Here is a 20,360-nt window from a genome sequence, read left to right on the forward strand (position 1 = left end):
AACCAGCTTCATGAGGTAGTCACCTGGAATGCATTTCAATTAACAGGTGTTTCTTTTTCAAAGTTAATTTGTGGAATTTCTTTCCTTCTTAATGTGTTTGAGCCAATCAGTTGTATTGTGACAAGGTAGTGGTGGTATACAGAAGATAGCCCTATTTGTCACAACCCCATTCTGCCTCTCCACCATAGGTGCCAGGACCTTCAGCTGCTAGGCACCCAGGCTCTGGAATGTACTCCCCCTACACATATGACATGCAGTCATCACATTCAAAACCTCTTTAAAACACACCTCTTCAACGATGCTTATATCTTATAAGCTAGCGTCCATGATTGACTCTGTCCTACCGCCCTCTTCTGTGCCTTCCCAGTTCCCTATATATCCCTATGTGTCCCCCCAACCCAACCCCTTACCCTAAACTAGGTTCTTTATCCTCTTCCCAAACCCTCCCTCCTGTTTTATCTGGACCTTTGATTTTAAAATGTACATTTAATTGATGCATTTGAATTTATGTACTGTACTTGATTTTATGTAGGCCTACTTTTAATGTAAGATGTCCTTGAGTATCTTGAAAGGCTTTCCCCAAATAAAATGTATAAAATATTATTACACAAGAGACACCCACATCAACGCACGCCTCCAAGACCCAAATCTCATTCTCAGTTGCATTTCCTAATGAGGACAATTGAAACCGAGGCTAAATCAGTAAGTTCAGCCCCCTTCCCAAGGGAAGTATCTACATGCTGATTTTGCAGGTAATTTAGAAAAATTATCTCTGAGGAATGAGATCCAATAGTGAAATGAAGATGACCTATCCCTTTAATGATTACTCAGTCTAATGAGAGGATTAAAGCTGCAATATGTAACTTTTTGGGCGAATTCACATAGAAAGGTAAGTTATAGATCTGTCATTCTCATTGAAAGTAAATCCAAGAAGCGGTAAATCTGTTCTAGGTGCATTACTTCTATGCTTTCCGTTCTGAAGTTTCGTTTTTGCGTCTTTTACTTTTGTTTTTTTACGCCAGCTTCAAACAGCTGAAAAAAATATATTATGGAAAATATATTTCATAGTGGTTTAGATGGTACGATGACTCTCTACACTCTACTTGCTTGTTTTGTCACAAACTGAAATGAACTGAAAAAATTAAATACATTTAAACTTTTAATCCGTATTACTTGTGTGACTATGAAACTATTAAAGTAAAGTAATTTCTTGAGACCAGATTTTCCAAGCAACTAATACAAGGGGATGCTGTTCTTGTGAAAATTTACCCCAGGATTTTCTTAGAGAGATGTAAATCCAAAATGACAATACACAGAACATTTTTAAATCTAACGTGACAATACTCAGACACTCTGGGAGAGGCAATTGGATAATGCAGCGGGGGCTGAGAATTCATGTCAGAATCGACTTGAGAAAAAGTGAAGGACGGCAAAGAGGCCTTTTTCTTCCTACTTCTTATAAAATTGCATTACTGTTGGGAATTTAAGTTGTTCGGATGAGTTCTGTATTAGAGGTTTATATAATATTGTGAATGTGAGTGAACATATTACATTTGATTTAGTCATCTGTTTTGTGAGTAGATAGCTATGAAAATAAAATGAGACAAAGGTGGAGATTTTTAAGTGGAAAAAGGCAAGAATCCTCACAAAGAATTTAAGTGTATGTAAATGAGGATGCAGAATGCTAGCTATACTTCAAAGAAACTCATCTCTATAGCTTATTTTTAATGAGGGTAAACAAAGAGTCAAAGCAATTTAGCACAACACAGCTAATTAAACTGACTGTTTATCTCAACATAATACTGTAATCGCAGCCTTATTACACATCAACTGTAGGAATATGTTTCACAATACCAAAAAAACACACTAGCAACCCCACAAGGCTAATTGGGTGGACACCGAGATAAATATCAACTAGTGTTCTATCATTCCACTAAAGATTTGAATTAGCAAGCAGATTCAAACACGAAACCATCGAGATACATCATATGAAAAAACAATAGTAAAATGGAAAGTCTGGATAAATTAAATCTTTATTTGCTAATACATCACATGCACGGAGGCACGCATGCAAGCACCTACAGTATGCACACTGTCAACACACTGCCCTCTCTCTTTGCTTTCCACTTTCCATGCACCATTCTCATCTCCCCCACACGCCTCTCAATCCCTCTCTCTTCCTCTCCCTCGCTAATCCAAAGAAGTAGCAGGTGTTGGGGGACTAATCCAGTCCTTTCAGCCACACTCTCTAATTACATATTGCTGGCCTTGCAATCACTTCAACAGGGCGTACGCACGCACGTATGCAAGCATGCAGTTGCACACACACACGCCGGCAGATAGCCTAGCAGTCAGAGCGTTGGGCCAGTAACCGAAAGGTCTCTAGTTCAAATCCTCGAGCTGGCAAGGTAAAAAAAAAAATTGGTTGATGTGACCTTGAGCATGGCACTTAACCCTAATTGCTACAGGGTCATTTCTAATTCACACATGCATATTAATAAACACTTGTGAAATAGGGCAAATATAAGCACCACCCAAATTATTACACACACAAACACATTCTCTGTATCACACTGGCAGTGGTACACTGGGAATGAACATCTGCAAAATCCAAAATTAAACCCTTGAATGTAAACCAATCACATCGCAGAACACATCCACACACTGTACCCAACCCAGGCACATGCATACTCATGCAGGAACAAAAACACACAAACACACACTCTGTCTCTCTCTCTTTACTCTGCTGCCAGGCATTCATGCATGCGTTTCCACCAGGGGTCTCATCGTTTGAATCACAGAGAGACGGCTCCAGAATACCAAACCGGCATCTCAGCTAGAAGAAGTTACAACCAACATAGCACTAAAACAGAAATACACCGAGCTCTCATTTTAACATAGCAACCATTCTATAATTACAGGGCCCAGTCATTATAGCTTCGTATCAATCTGAGACCCTTAAAATGGGTAATGTGCTACAGGGCAAACAGGTGTGCACCAGAGACAAATTAACAAGATTTGCTTAATTCAAATGTGAGAATGAAATAAAACAATTGACAATTGAGAGTGTGTTAGTTCACCGTCATGTGTGTGTGGATAATTAGATAAAGACAGAGAGAGAGATATAAAGAGAGAGAGAAAGTGAAATACAGAGAAAGAAGATTGAAATAGCGCTGGAGAAAGGAGTAACTAATGAATTCATGGTCGTTGAGAAAACAGTCACAAGGCCCTTGCATGGGCGATTTCACAGATTGTTGAAGCCACAAACATTTAAAACAATTCTGAAGCTGGTTCTGAGGTACTTTGTACCTGACATTTTCCTATTGAAGACAGCATCCTTCAGTCCTTGAATGCTTTCCTAGAAAGAGGATGCCGGGAGACTGAATGACATTTATTGTCTGGAACCCTCTGATTTAGCTGCTTGATTCTTCTTCTGCTATGTCAATTCCTCTAATGCAGCCTCAGTCCTGAGCCAAGTGTCTGTGTCTAGTGTTGTATTTCGGCCTCTCGTTATCAGACTGAATCTAGTGTATTCTTACTCTGCACATTAGTTGATTGGCATCAGCTAGTTCAGGCTAACTATTCAGCATTAATGTAGCTCTTTGGCGATACAGTCCAAGTCTAACTACAGGGGATGCCCTGTAGAAGCCTGTTGCTGTTGCCATTGCTTTTGTGGAGAGGGAGCATTCTTCATCTTCAGCTTTCATTGTATGCATGTGTGTGCGTGCTTGCATGTTGCCTTACAACCTGGAATTAAATTAGATTTTGGGGGATTTGTATCATTTGATTTACACAACATGCCTACCACTTTGAAGATGCAAAATATTTTTTTATTGTGAAGCAAACAAGAAATAAGACCCAAAAAATGGAACACTTGAGCGTGCATAACTATTCACCCCTCAAAAGTTAATACTTTGTAGAGCCACCTTTTGCAGAAATTACAGCTGCAAGTCTCTTTGGGTATGTCACTATAAGCTTGGCACATCTAGCCACTGGGATTTTTGCCCATTCTTCAAGGCAAAACTGCTCCAGCTCCTTCAAGTTGGATGGGTTCCGCTGGTGTACAGCAATCTTTAAGTCATACCACAGATTCTCAATTGGATTGAGGTCTGGGCTTTGACTAGGCCATTCCAAGACATTTAAATGTTTCCCCTTAACCTCTCTTGGGTAGGGGGCAGTATTTTCACGTCCGGATGAAAAGCGTGCCCAAAGTAAACTGCCTGTTACTCCGGCCCAGAAGCTAGGATATGCATATAATTGGTAGATGTGGATAGAAAACACTCTAAAGTTTCTAAAACTATTAAAATTATGTATGTGAGTATAACAGAACTGATATGGCAGGCGAAACCCCGAGGACAAACCATTCCCCAAAAAGAAAAAATTCAGCCTACCACTATTTTCAATGGCTGTCACTTTTATTATAAGGCGAAGTCCTCCAAGATTGCAGTTCCTAGGGCTTCCACTAGATGTCAACAGTCGTTAGAAAACGTTTCAGGCTGTTTTTTGGAAAAATGAGCCAGAAATTGTCGTTTTTCTAGGTGGCTTCCATTTTGGCTGATGGTTTCCAAGCACGTGAATGTTCTTTGGTATATTTCTCCGGTAAAGACAATAACGAATCTCCGTCTTACATTTATAATTTATTTACGTATTAGGGTACCTAAAGTTTGATTAAAAACCTTGTTTGACTTGTTTGGAAAAGTTTATTAGTAACGTTTGGGATTCATTTTGTATGCATTTTGATGGAGGGAACCTGGGTGGATTATTGACTGAAGCGTGCCAGCTAAACTGAGTTTTTATGGATATAAAGAAGGACATTATCGAACAAAATGACCATTTGTGATGTAACTGGGACGTTTTGGAGTGCCAACAGGAGAAGATCATCAAAAGGTGAGGCATTTATTATATCGCTATTTCTGACTTTCGTGTCGCACCTGCCTGGTTGAAATATGTTTTTCATGGTTTTGTATGCTGGGCGCTGTCCTCAGATAATCGCATGGTGTGCTTTCGCAGTAAAGCCTTTTTGAAATCTGACACAGCGGCTGGATTAAAAAGAAGTTAAGCTTTATTTTGATGTTTTGCACTTGTGATTTTATGAAAGTTAAATATTTATAATTCTGTAGTTTGAATTTTGCGCTCTGCAATTTCACTGGATGTTGGTCAGGTGGGACACTACCGTCCCACCTGCCCATAAGAAGTTAAACCACTTGAGTGTTGCTTTAGCAGTATGCTTATGGTCATTGTCCTGCTGGAAGATGAACCTCCATCCAAGTCTCAAATCTCTGGAAGACTGAAACAGGTTTCCCTCAAGAATTTCCCTGTACTTAGCGCCATCCATCATTCCTTCATTTCTGACCAGTTTCGCCGTCCCTGCCAATGAAAAACATCCCCACAGCATGATGCTGCCACCCCCATGCTTCACTGTGGGGATGGTTTTCTCAGGGTGATGAGAGGTGTTGGGTTTGTGCCAGACATCATTATCCTTGATGGCCAAAAGGCTATGGTATAGTCTCATCTGATCAGAGTACCTTCTTCCATATGTTTGGGGAGTCTCCCTCATGCCCTTTGGCAAACACCAAACATGTTTGCTTATTTTTTTCTTTAAGCAATGGCTTTTTCTGGCCACTCTTCCATAAAGCCCAGCTCTGTGGAGTGTATGGCTTAAAGTGGTCCTATGGACAGATACTCCAAACTCCGCTGTAAAGCTTTGCAGCTCCTTCAAGATTATCTTTGGTCTCTTTGTTGCCTCTCTGAAATATGCCATCCTTACCAGGCCATGAGTTTTGGTGGACGGCCCTCTCTTTGCAGGTTTGTTGTGGTGCCATATTCTTTCCATTTTTTTTATAATGGATTTAATGGTGCTCAGTGGGATGTTCAAAGTTTTGGATATTTTTTTATAACCTAGCCCTGATCTGTACTTCTCCACAACTTTGTCCCTGACCTGTTTTGAGACCTCCTTGGTCTTCATGGTGCCACTTGCTTAGTGGTGTTGCAGACTCTGGGGCCTTTCAGAACAGGTGTATATATACTGAGATCATGTGACACTTAGATTGCGCACAGGTGGACTTTATTTAACTAATTATGTGACTTCTGAAGGTAGTTGGTTGCACCAGATCTTATTTAGGGGCTTCATAGCAAAAGGGGTGAATACATATGCACGCACCACTTTTCCGATTTGGACTATTTTGTGTATGTCCATCACATGAAATCCAAATAAAAATCTATTTAAATTACAGATTGTAATGCAACAAAATAGGAAAAACGCCAAGGGGGATGAATACTTTTTCAAGGTACTGTATGTGTGTGAATATGTGTATTTTTTAATCAGGGTAGCGATATCTTATTCATGAAGGGAAGTGATATTTGTGACATAATTATACTGAGTATACCAAACATCAGGTACACCATCTTAATATTGAGTTGCCCCCCTCTCTTTTGCCCTCAGAACATCCTGAATTCGTCAGGCCATGAATAGAATCTGAAACAGCATTGGTCACTTGCACTTGTCGGGGCATGGACTCTACAAGGTGTCGAAAGTGTTCCATAGGGATGCTGTCCTAGGTTGACTCCAATGTTTCCTACGGTTGTGTCAAGTTGGCTGGATGTCCTTTGGGTGGTGGAAAATTCTTGATACACACGGGAAACTGTTCAGTGTGAAAAACCCAGCAGGGTTGCAGTTCTTGACACAAACCGGTGCGCCTGGTACCTACTACCATACCCTGTTCAAAGACACTTAAATATTTTGTCTTGTCCATTCACCCTCTGAATGGCACACATACACAATCCATGTCTCAATGGTCTCAAGGCATAAAAATACTTCTTTAACCTGTCTCATCCCCTTCATCTACACTGATTGAAGTGGAATTAACAAGTGACATCAATAAGCGATCATAGCTTTCACCTTGATTCACCTAGTCAGTCTATGTCATGGAAAGAGCAGGTGTTCTTAACATTTTGTATAATCAGTGTATGTCATTCATATGGATAGTCCTACTTTACTACAAAAACTTTATCAGTCTTCCAAGTGATCTCACTGCGACTTATGCTCGCCCACAGCACATACTGTATAAAATGCTCCTTTCTAATAAAAACCCTTCAGCTACACTACTTTAATAAGTTTTTATATTTCCTGCAAGCTGTCGCTCAATATTTCCGTGAGAGGATTGGGCAGCCTTTCACAACTTCCTAGCTTCAACTGATATAAATCATGCATTTGTGTAGGAAAGACCAACACCAGGAACCGGGCCCTTAGTTTACAGGCACCTTGATCTGCTTCTTCCATTCTGTCCCTCCCATCTCGCTCACTTCCACCCTCTTTTTATAGCTCAGCTCGGTGAAATTCTCTGCCTCTTTCTCTCATTCTCACTCTCCCTCATCTTTCTCAAGGTCTTCATTCCTCTCATTTACCTCTCTTTCTTTACTATGTAGTTCTCTCACTCTCTCTCTCTTAATCTCTTTTTCTATGCCTTTATCTCTATACTGCTCACGTCATCTCTTTCACTTAATCTCTTTACCTGTCACTCGCTTTTCTTTCTCTCTTCTAAGACAATCTGTATTATTCTCTCGTTCTCTCACACACTTTCTGTCTTTTTCTGTCTTCTCACTCTCCTCGCCATCCTTCCTCTCGCTCTCCAACGTCCTTTCTCTACCTCTACTCACTTCTGTAATGCTCTCTCTCTAGTTCAGTTCCCCTCTCTCTCTGCACCTGCAGACAGCCCATATCCTTTATCCCCCAGATAGAAATCTCTTCAATCCGATTAACTGCAGTTGAAACCTGGGAAAAAACACATTTGCTTTCTCATACATTGAACCAGCAAAAACGCCAAAACAAAACAAGCTTTGTATTTACACTAGAAATCAGCTTTAAATGGTGAAGTGATACTTTGAAACTTTCTGGCACCTGTCAGAGTGACTGCACAACAAGCATTTTGGATAAATTAAACATGCTATGTTCCATCTGAATGAGCAGTCATATCCCCTTGTGAGCCCTTGGTATTCTCAGACTGCACAGAGGCCCCAGTAGGCAGACATGTTGAGCTGTAATGAGAAAAGCATGTCTAGAATAAAGCTAAGCCTGAACATAAACAACAATAAGCAAGTGCTTTGTTTAGTCATCTATATAGCAATGTATCACTCTGTCCTCCTAGCCATCTTTTACATTGCTCAACCTATCTCCCAATCCATCTCTTCACCCTTCTATCAGTATATCACCAGCTGACCAATAAGTCCTCATCAATCAATCTTGGAATTGTATAGATGATATACATGAGGAGGATCATTTGAATACAGGCATCATATTGCTTCCCTTTAAATCATACTCTGTAATATGCAATCCCCATCTTCTTCTCTCAGTAAGGTCAATACAATCCTTCCCGTTGCATTATCCCATTCAATACACCATTGATGGTACGATTGACAATGGAAATTGACGTCAAAATTTGGGTCCATTTCTTCCTTAGCAACAACATGAAAAACCAATGAGGCCTTCAAGCTATTCAGACCTCTCTTTGAGCACGTTAAGTACTAAGCAGTAAAGAAAGTGACATGAATCAATATTGTTTTCTGTTCCTTCCTTGGCCCACCATAATGCTACAGCACACAATACCAATGAATGGCCATTCAAATTGCGAAAAAAGCACTCTCACATCTGAGTTTTGTTGCATTACTTCAAAGAAAAGAGCACACTGCTCTCGCTTGTTTCACTTTTTTATTCAAGCTTACGTGTATTTCTTTTGGCCTTCGTCAGAGCTTTTTTTCAAAGCTCTGACAAAAGCAGAGAGGCCCACACTTAAGCTGTGCACTTTTCAATCCGTATAAGGTTTGGTCATTGATAAGTGCCTAAATTGGAAAGCAGTGGCTGTACAGTAACGGGCTATACATGACGATAGAGCTCTGGGTCTCCGTTTTACAGCGCTGTATGGGATTCAACTGACAGACGCACTAAGTGTGAGCACCAAGCGCAAAAAGAAGATGCCCCATCCCTCCCGCTAATTGGCTAGCGCAATAAGAAGATGCCCCATCCCTCCCTCCCATTGGCTACTTTTGCTAACGTTTTGTCGTCTGAGAGACGGGAATGCTGTAAATCAAGAGGACTCGATGTGTTCTGAAAGATGAGACATTGAGGATTATAATAAATACAGTTTCGTTGTAATGCTAGCAAACCACACACCCTTGCAAGCAAACCACACACACGCAAAAATATTATAAAACTCATGTCATTTACAGTATCAATGTTTATGATAGGCTCATTCTACTCAGAACAATTTGGGGAATGACGCCATGTCATACTTGTAATTGTACAGCAAACATACCGATGTTTGTCTATTGTGAAGAAAACTGGCTACAGAACAAGTACCTGAATGCGCTTATGGATCCTTTCTTCGCACACCAAAATTACAATCTGTTTCTCCGAAGTGCCTTGTGAAAGCCTAACACTGTGTCGTGACATGACTTTCATTAATTTCCTTGAGTCATATCACCAGTTAGATCTACTCAAACCCTTGTCCTTTTTTCTTATCTCATGTTGGACATCCCCACATGTTCTATTTATATTCTTATTATGTAACTCAATGTATCAAGAGTCTGATTTCGTTATTGACAAATGCTGCGAAAAGTACAGAAAATGTAAAATGCTCAAAATGTGTCCTCACTTTCGATCTAATTTCATTAATTAGTTAAATAAAGGTTAAATAAAAATTTAAAATGTAAATTGTATCTGATGAGTGTTATTTATTTAATTCACTAACTATGTTTAATTGTTACCCAATTAAATTAATCATGTAACAATTAACTCATTAGGAATTTGGGCCACCACGGAAGAGGTTATTTAACGAGTTGCCATCTCCTGAATTAAACTATAGAAGATATATAAATTAAATATCGATAACAGTCACTTATTAATCATTACCTCATATCAGTCTCATAATCTGAACGGTCACAACATTCTTGGATCAGCAACAACCCCAGCCGCGAGCATTATTCCGTACTACACAAATTGGTTTAATTATTTATTTACTAGCTAACTAAATAATAACACAGAATACACATACACACTTCCATGAGACAAAGGTCCCTAGTAGACTGACAAGATACGACGGCTTGTTACACATATGGAGAGGGGGTGGGGGAAAAGAGAGAAAGGGACATTTATCGTGGATACATTCTAGGATTGTCCTCACATTAATCATATACCTTGCACACAAACTGCCGCCCGTTTGGAATAAGAAGCAATGAATGTATTTACGTGTTCAATGCCATTTGCCGTTTCTCTGTCGGAACGAGCACTGCTTTGGAAGAATGTTGGTTTGGTGAGCCTTTCCTGTGGGCCACTTGTATATGCTCTGATTATCCACCAGAGGTCACAATGTCCTCCTTCTTAGTTGTCCGGTCTCCAATGGGCTGTTTCCTAAGAACAGCTACTTAGCCGTATCAGTGATTGTCTGAGAGGGAGTTATTTTCTCCTCTTCCTAGGGTAGATAGTCAAATTTCCAAACCACTTTACATGCACAGCTGCAGACTGGCGGTGTCCTGGTCTAGTCTGGTGAGTTTATCTTCACCTCGTGTTGAGGTTGTTGAGTTCTAACCATTTCAAATGTGTGGACCATGATCGCACGTCTTTCTGGTCTGATGTTAATTTCTCTTCCAATACTTTTAAGCACTCGAAAAGGGCAGTTCCATCACACTGACACACTCGTCTGACCTCACTTGGGGTGTGGCTAGTTACTGTGCAAGGTATTCTCAAAAACAATTACCTATTTTTAAATGTTTTATCACATTTCTAGCTTAACACAAATACTTTCATAATTTTTCACATTGTCTACACCATGTATTGGATGGATGCAGTATTTCATTTATAACCTTACTAAAGACATAACCCTAACCCTAACCCTAAAAACAATATGACATTATTATTCTTTAGGTCCCCACTGACCATTCCCCACATTCTGATTTTTTGGCCAGCAAAAGTATTTTGGAGACAAAGACATTCCTTTGGTTGATACTAAGGAGCAAGAGAGTTCTCTGCTGCATAACATTTACGACCGGGTGTGCGGTGTCAAAAAGCGCCCCAGCGCCCTCCTCCTGTCACAATCGTTTGAATGATTGGACCAAGGCACAGCGTGGGTAGAATTCCACACGTTTAATAAATATTAAACTCACCAAACAAAATAGAAGAAAACGAAACGTGACGTTCTGGGCTGCTCACAGGCAGCTACACAAAAACAAGATCCCACAAACAACAGGTGGGAAAAGACTGCCTAAATATGATCCCCAATCAGAGACAACGATAGACAGCTGCCTCTGATTGGGAACCATACCAGGCCAACATAGAAAACGAAAAAACTAGAATGCCCACTCTAATCACACCCTGACCTAACCAAATAGAGAAATAAAAAGGCTCTCTAAGGTCAGGGCGTGACACTTCCCCTCTTCTGTGGGTGAGAGAAGGTCTGGCCACTGACAACCATTGCCCAGCTGATCTGAGCCACTGGATCGTCACATGTAGTCATCACAGCTGTAAGATCGACATTTGATAACTTAATGCTGGCAATAGAATAAGCTTTCAAATTATGCCCTCTTGACCCAGATTGTGATTTATAATGGACCGTTTTTGGATTGCGTAACCAACAACAGTAATTGTCTGAAGGTGCGGATGCAAGGCTGTATTCCAAACAAAATAATACAAGTGTGCTTGCTTTAGTTCCTTAATTGCAAAGCTAGGAGAGCTCAAAAAAGCACCTAATAGTTAAAAGCTCTTTCCTTGAGTCATATCAACAGTTAGACATCTACTCAAACTCTTGTCCTTTTTTTCTTGTCTTATTTTGCACATACCCCACATTTTCCATGTATATTCTCATTATGTTACTCAATCTATCAAGAGTCAGATTTCGGTATTGACAAATGCTGCGAAAAGTAAAGAAAATTTTAAATGTACAAAATGTGTCCTCACTTTCGGTTTCCTTTCAATTTCTACTATAGTTGTGCATATGCTTCTCATATTTTTTCTGTCTGTTTGAAACATTTGAACTGGGCCCTACATGCATATAGGCCAATTCCCAAGAGTGTATTGGATTAATAAAACAAAGTTATATGAGCACGAGCAGTGTGCAGGCTACTCTGTTCTTCAATGAACGGCCATTGAAATAATTTTTTGAAAATGTAATTTCAGCAACTGATTCAAGTCTTCTATCACAAGGCTTATGATGTATTCGTCCCTCAAGTGATGCAAAAGCCATTCTAAAACAAGGACATTTCTTGGAAACCTACAGACAAAGCATGGTGAATGGTGAAGGACTGATGATTATTCTGTTTGTTTTTCTGGTGACCGACGTAAACTAATATAAAAGGGAATGCAGGGGAGATGGAATCTTATTATATGTAATTTGTAATGCATGTGTGTGACAGGAGGAAGAAATTGACCACATTTAGATGGATAATTGCTTTGGTCAATAATGACTGGTTGCCTGTTTAACATTCCATTATAGGAACACCAGGCCTGGACACTTTCATCACATCCAGAAAAATAAAAGGACAGGGGCCATATCCCAGGTAAATTAGTGTTTTATGAGGGGGATAAAGCCCAAATCTCTCAGACATGGCGAATCAGAGTAGTACACGTTGATACAGGGACGAGAGGGGCTTTCAAACGCAGGCCTGACTGCATGGCAGTCTAATACATTCCCTAGACAATCCATCATGGCCATATCACAGTAACACATATGGAGAGGTAGGGCTGGGAAGGACATGTATGAAGTAGTAGGGCTGGGAAGGACATGTATGGAGAGGTAGGGCTGGGAAGGACATGTATGAAGTAGTAGGGCTGGGAAGGACATGTATGAAGTAGTAAGGCTGGGAAGGACATGTATGGAGAGGTAGGGCTGGGAAGGACATGTATGAAGTAGTAGGGCTGGGAAGGACATGTATGGAGAGGTAGGGCTGGGAAGGACATGTATGGAGAGGTAGGGCTGGGAAGGACATGTATGAAGTAGTAGGGCTGGGAAGGACATGTATGGAGAGGTAGAGCTGGGAAGGACATGTATGAAGTAGTAAGGCTGGGAAGAACATGTATGAAGTAGTAGGGCTGGGAAGAACATGTATGAAGTAGTAAGGCTGGGAAGGACATGTATGAAGTAGTAAGGCTGGGAAGGACATGTATGGAGAGGTAGGGCTGGGAAGGACATGTATGGTGAGGTAGAGCTGGGAAGGACATGTATGAAGTAGTAAGGCTGGGAAGGACATGTATGGAGAGGTAGGGCTGGGAAGGACATGTATGAAGTAGTAAGGCTGGGAAGGACATGTATGAAGTAGTAAGGCTGGGAAGGACATGTATGGAGAGGTAGGGCTGGGAAGGACATGTATGAAGTAGTAGGGCTGGGAAGGACATGTATGAAGTAGTAGGGCTGGGAAGGACATGTATGAAGTAGTAGGGCTGGGAAGGACATGTATGGAGAGGTAGGGCTGGGAAGGACATGTATGGAGAGGTAGGGCTGGGAAGGACATGTATGGCGAGGTAGAGCTGGGAAGGACATGTATGAAGTAGTAGGGCTGGGAAGGACATGTATGGAGAGGTAGGGCTGGGAAGGACATGTATGAAGTAGTAGGGCTGGGAAGGACATGTATGGAGAGGTAGGGCTGGGAAGGACATGTATGGAGAGGTAGAGCTGGGAAGGACATGTATGAAGTAGTAGGGCTGGGAAGGACATGTATGAAGAGGTAGGGCTGGGAAGGACATGTATGAAGTAGTAGGGCTGGGAAGGACATGTATGGAGAGGTAGGGCTGGGAAGGACATGTATGGCGAGGTAGAGCTGGGAAGGACATGTATGAAGTAGTAGGGCTGGGAAGGACATGTATGGAGAGGTAAGGCTGGGAAGGACATGTATGGAGAGGTAGGGCTGGGAAGGACATGTATGAAGTAGTAGGGCTGGGAAGGACATGTATGAAGTAGTAGGGCTGGGAAGGACATGTATGGAGAGGTAGGGCTGGGAAGGACATGTATGGAGAGGTAGAGCTGGGAAGGACATGTATGGAGAGGTAGAGCTGGGAAGGACATGTATGGAGAGGTAGGGCTGGGAAGGACATGTATGGAGAGGTAGGGCTGGGAAGGACATGTATGAAGTAGTAGGGCTGGGAAGGACATGTATGAAGTAGTAAGGCTGGGAAGAACATGTATGGAGAAGTAGGGCTGGGAAGGACATGTATGAAGTAGTAGGGCTGGGAAGGACATGTATGGATATGGAGAGGTAGGGCTGGGAAGGACATGTATGGAGAGGTAGGGCTGGGAAGGACATGTATGGAGAGGTAGGGCTGGGAAGGACATGTATGGAGAGGTAGGGCTGGGAAGGACATGTATGGAGAGGTAGGGCTGGGAAGGACATTGTGACATCCATTATAAGGGTCTGGTTGTTGAGCGGTTTGTCTTTTAAAAAGCACCACCCAAAACTGAAAAACAACAGCTCTCAATTTCGATAAATCATACCCAGAACAGAACAACAGCAAAGCAGAAACAGAGATGCACGAGCACAGGCAAATGGAGTCGAGCTCGTGCACTCACACACACACCTGTGAGAGGCAATTCCACTATGATGTGACAGCCCAGTGAAGCGCGTGTGAAATAATAAACTGACTGTATAAACAGACCCAGAAAAGGGTGCTCACTGAAAACTGCTCATTAAATGTTGTTAACCTGCAGAGCTTATTCCTGCAGGGAGCCACTTTGAGGCAGGTCCACCTGTTTCTCAGCTGGAAGTTACTTCACTCTCAACCACATTCCTTTTACCAGTTGAAAAAAACACAGAAAATGAATCTGCACGGTGCAACATCTCACCTCACCAGCAAAAACTATATTAGCAGTGGAGGAGGAGGAAGAGGAGGAGGAAGAGAGGCAAAAGGTGGAGGAAGATAATGAGGAAACTGGAGAAGGATTTCGGCACACTTGACCCCAACAACTGGTGCACATCTGTTTAGCGACATCCCTGAGTCCTTGAACACACTCAGAGCTGTAGCCGTCACCAGTTGCACACAGCCATGCATAGCCGTGCCGTCCTCGGTTGGGAGCGGTCTATACACTAATGGAGCCCCACACCGCACCACCACGACAAACACCATCTGTACCAAGCACACACGTCCCCTGCCTGGGAAGGCCAACACACATACACACACATGCGCGCACACATAGTACACAACAACTAGTGCCTGCAACAAGTTGATTTTCCTCGAGCTAATTAGGTAAATAGAAAGTATAGTGCTACAGGTAACTGAAGTCTTTAAGCTAGATGTGTTCTCAACAGGAGCACAATGGCTCCTAGCCTGGAATCTTGGGTAGAGGTTTGATTGGGCACTCAGTAGCATACCAGTCGACTCTTAACTTAGAAATCCAAGTACCGGTACTTCAACTCTGTGTTGTAATGTATGTTATGGTCTATATTGAACAGCAGGTAATGTACAGAGAAAACAAAAAGGAAGTACATACCATTGGGGCTCTCTTCATCGATGGTCACTATGGTAGCAGGGGGGCCTGACCGAGACAGTTTACATTCTGTATGCGGAGAGAGAATGCAATAAAACACATTAATACCACAAAGAGCCTTATGTTATATGCTGACATAAATTGTCATAACTGATTATGAATGGTTGCATCATTTCTATGACTGTTAAAGAACATTGATGGGTTGAACGACACTGACACAAAAGCACAGTGATGACCAATTCACTATAATACATGATGACAATATATGACAACCATGTGGGGGACAACACGAGCACAGTGTCCAGTACAGGAGATAGACAGATGGGAATTACTCAGAGTACAAAGAGAGAATTGTGCTTCAGTGATGACGGAGAAAGACAGGAGAAAGGTATTGAGAAGGGTTGCAAAGGGGAGGGTATATTACTGAAAAGTAAACTACCAGCATTTTGGTAGTCAAGGATTTTATATAATTAACCACAAGACATATAGTGGCCTTTTTGGTCTGTAATTATCTCTGGCCCTCTGTGTGGCCTTATCACAAATAAAATATATAAAATAAGATGATTAAAAAAATACAATGACAAAGAATGACATTATCCTAAACATAAACCATCAACTTAGTGAATACCGTTGTTGTTTAATACATACATCTTTTATGGTTATTCAAGTATAAATGACCAACGTTACCATAGATTGACATAGGTAAACTGTTTATTAGCTTTGTTAAATTACCGGTAGCTTTGCAACCCTAGTTGAGAGTCAATATACACTTAATGCCGAGAGAAAGAGAGAGTGAGAGAGCGAGAGAGAGAGGAAAAGTGAAGGTCTACCCTCTTACCCTCATACTGCCAGTCTTTAGAGGTCAGGGTTAGTGGTGCCATAGAAGGAAAGCAGAAAAGAATCATGGGAGAAAAGAATAGCATGATGGTTTGGAGGAGAGTTTTGATGTTAGAGGAGAGAGAAAAAACAGGAGAGAAAAGGGGGGAGTGGAGTGAAGGAATAGAGAGTCAGTGAATCAAAATAACATCTCTATAAAAGACACTAGATCTCAATTGAAGCAATATTTAGATGGACTTCATTTGGCATGGGAGTAAGAAACAAGATACATCCACCACAACATAGTTAGCCTTTTTTCTTGTAGTTTGGAAATGATAACTGTAGTTTGGAAATAATAACATATATTACCATATATTACTTAAAGGGGCAATCTTAAATTGTTGCATACATTTTCTGACTTAAAAACTCATGATAAGTGTTTGTTTTGAACATAATTACTTAAGTGAACTCTTCAGAGGCATGCACTTAAAGGCACATGCATACAGAAACAATAACCAAGCATAATTTCCTCAAGCTATACCTTACTGACGTTAGCAATACTTAGATGGTACTGTACTGTCTTTCTCCAAGAAAATCATTTCCCACTTAATGACTTAATAGCACACTGTTTAGAGGCACATATGATGAACGATCTCCATGAACCTATGCACCTTACTGGCATTAAAGAAAGGAATATCCCACATAATTACATAATGGCACACTTTATAATGGCACATATTATGGCCCATGTCCATGAACCTACAGTATGTACCTTACTGACATCAGCAGTGACATTCTTAGAGATGCTGAGTGACCAGGTTCAAGGAGAATGTTTACTGGACATGGAGAACAAGTTGACTCTCACTATAACTCATTCAGCAACTAGTGTCCCTGTCTACTGAATGTTGAGGAACACATGTGATCTGCTGTCCAGCCCAGGTGTCTCCTTACAATACGTCTGTGTGTCATCAGAGAGGGACAGAGAAAATAGCCCCCTCTAAGGTTCCTCAATGGCAGACTGTTGCTTAACTCCTCTTACGCAACTAAACACCTGTCGCTAGGTGCGAACGGGCCGATCGTTTTCCCATCAAATATTCATGCCCACGAGCCCTTCCAGTAATGTGAAGGTTTAAAGTGCACATGAATCAGTAATACAACTGCAGGCTTGAATTCGCTGTTATATTAATTTGGGTTTCTTCTCTAGCACAGCTACGCATGATAATTGGTGATTCAATGGCAATAAGGGGGCCACAATATTTGAAAGTTCAGTTGTTTCATGAAATTGTGTATTCATTACATCCAGTTTGTGTCCATTTTTGACTTCTGGCGGATGCACATTCATTTGAAATGCGACAGAGAAAAGGCATTCATATGCATGCTGTCTATGTGTGTATTACTTCAGAGGTTTAATTTATCAGTAAGGTGGCACACAGCTCATCTCATCTCAGTAATTTTGTAACTGCACAGCTAATCTGTTAGGAGTAGGAGTATGAGCTCTGAGATAGGAGTTCAGATTTCCTACAATTTCACAGCAATTAGATTAATGAATGCATCTGCTGGAGAAACACAGAGATCTACATTTCCTTTGATTCAGACAAAAATAGAAAGTAGTCCGACCTACCAATCTGAGGCATACAAAACACAACACAGCACATGAAAATGAGTATGCTCATCAGCTCTGAGCAAATATGTGGAGAGAAAGGGAGAGTGGGAGTATGTTTAGGCGTGTATGAGGGGGTGTGTGTATGTGTGTGTAGGTCTATGTGTTCGTGTGTAACTATGTGTGTGTGCAGAATGTCTCATAAAATGAGACCTTTAGCAAGGACTTAGGATCCCAAGGAGTCTGTTGGTTTTATGTTTATTGCATCTGTGTGTGTGTGTGTGTGTGTGTGTGTGTGTGTGTGTGTGTGTGTGTGTGTGTGTGTAGTAATGTCAAAAGCCTGCTTTGAGAAGAATATTCTCCAGCGGGGAGGAAGAACAATGCTCTGTTAATGGTCCCCTGTTGAGATCAGAGCACACACTGCAGCAGAAGGGCAGCAAGACACACACACACACACACACACACACACACACACACACACACACACACACACACACACACACACACACACACACACACACACACACACACACACACACACACACACACACCATAACCACATCAGCTTTAAAGTCAGCACAGTCAAGAGACACATGTTGACTACAAAGCCAAACAGAAAAGAGAACACCATATTTCATCTGGTGTTTACATTTTTTCCAGGGTGTTTGTGTGTTTGTTTTCTAACATTCTCAGTCTGGGACTCTTCCCTCTCGGGTGGCCTCCCAGAGTTAGAAGAGAATATCAGAGATGGTTCCGATCACTGCCCCACCCCTGGAATTCTGTATTCATAGTAAACATAGCTTAGTCATGCCAGAAATTCCTAAATACCATAGGCTGTAACGTTCCTCAGGTTGCTAATGAAGCCTACTGTTGAAGTTGGTATAGGCATATACACACACCACGGCAAAGCTGCTTATAGATGTATCGACATATCTGGCAGGCCAGGGCAAATCCTAAAAAGCTCAATTGTGAAGTCAGGAGGTGTGCATCGAGTTAACTTGGTCCAATAGGGAAAGGGGTACATAAGGAGCATAAGGAGTGCATTGTGCAGCCAGCAAGCAGGAAAGCGAACATATTTGGAAGAACACACAGCTTGTCGCCAGTGGTGGAAAAAGTACGCAATTGTCATACTTTAGTAAAAGTAAAGATATGTAATAGAAAATGACTCAAGTAAAAGTGAAAGTCACCCAGAAAAATATTACTAGAGTAAAAGTATTTGGTTATATATATACTTAAGTGTCAAAAGTAAATGTAATTGCTCAAATATACTTAAGTATCAAAAGTAAAAGTATAAATCATTTCAAATTCCTTATATTAACTAAACCAGATGGCAACAATTTATACACTGTATATATATATATTTTATGGATGTTCTCTTGATAAGTGCGTGAATTGGACCATTTTCCTGTCCTGCTAAGCATTTAAAAATGTAATTAGTAATTTTGTGTGTCAGGGAAAATGTATAGGGTTATTTTCTTTAAAAAATGTAGTGAAAAGTAAAAGTAAAAGTTGTCAAAAATATAAATAGTACTTTAGTACTTTACACCACTGCTTGTCGTAATATACTGGACAACATGTAAAGTGTTGCTCCCATGTTTCATGAGCTGAAATAAAATATCACTTAAATGTTCCACATGCACAAAAAGCTTATTTCTCTCAAATGTTGTGCACAAATGTGTTTATATCCCTGTTAGTGAGCATTTCTATTTTTCCAAGATAATCCACCTGACAGGTGTGGCATATCAAGAAGCTGATTAAACAGCATTACACAGGTGCACCTTGACAGAAAAGGCCACTCTAAAATGTGCACAACACAATGCCACAGATGTCTCATGTTTTGAGGGAGCGTGCAATTGGTATGCTGACTGCAGGAATGTTCACCAGAGCTGTTGACATACAATGTAATGTTCCTTTCTCTACCATAAGCTGCCTCCAATGTTGTTTTATAGAATTTGGCAGTACGTCTAAACAGCCAGACCACTTGTAACCACACCAGCCAAGGACCTCAACATCCAGCTTCTTAAACTGCGGGACCGTCTGAAACCAGTCACCCGGACAGCTGATGAAACTGTGGGTTTGTACAACCAAAGAATTACTGCACAAACTGTCAGAAACTGTCTCAGGAAAGCTCATCTGCATGCTCGTCGTTCTCACCAGGGTCTTGACCTGACTGCAGTTCGACGTCGTAACCGACTTCAGTGGGCAAATGCTCACCTTCGATGGGCACTGGCATGCTGGACTGTGCTTTTCACGGAGGAATCACAGGTTCAACTGTACCAGGCAGATGGCAGACGGTTTCCTGATGTCAACATTGTGAACAGAGTGCCCCATGGTGGCAGTGGGGTTATGGTATGGGCAAGCATATGCTACGGACAATAAACACAATTGCATTTTACCTATGACAATTTGAATGCACAGAGATACCGTGAAGAGATCCTGAGGCCCATTGTCGTGCCATTCATCCGCTGCCATCACCTCATGTT

At 41.3% G+C, this 20,360-nt stretch overlaps 1 protein-coding gene across 1 annotated transcript in view; it reads right to left on the minus strand.

Annotated features, from left to right (window-relative positions):
* The window catches only part of LOC120017430 (protocadherin-15-like), a 140,932-nt gene extending 120,822 nt beyond the window's left edge, over positions 1-20,110 (minus strand). The window contains exons 1-2 of the mRNA XM_038960177.1: positions 20,092-20,110; positions 15,465-15,530 (exon numbers count right to left, since the gene is read on the minus strand). Coding sequence (XP_038816105.1) covers positions 15,465-15,530; positions 20,092-20,110 — 85 coding nt within the window. The remainder of the gene's footprint in view (positions 1-15,464; positions 15,531-20,091) is intronic.
* Positions 20,111-20,360: the final 250 nt, after the last annotated feature.

This window comes from Salvelinus namaycush, chromosome 22, assembly GCF_016432855.1.
Source record: "Salvelinus namaycush isolate Seneca chromosome 22, SaNama_1.0, whole genome shotgun sequence".
Taxonomy (NCBI): domain Eukaryota; kingdom Metazoa; phylum Chordata; class Actinopteri; order Salmoniformes; family Salmonidae; genus Salvelinus; species Salvelinus namaycush.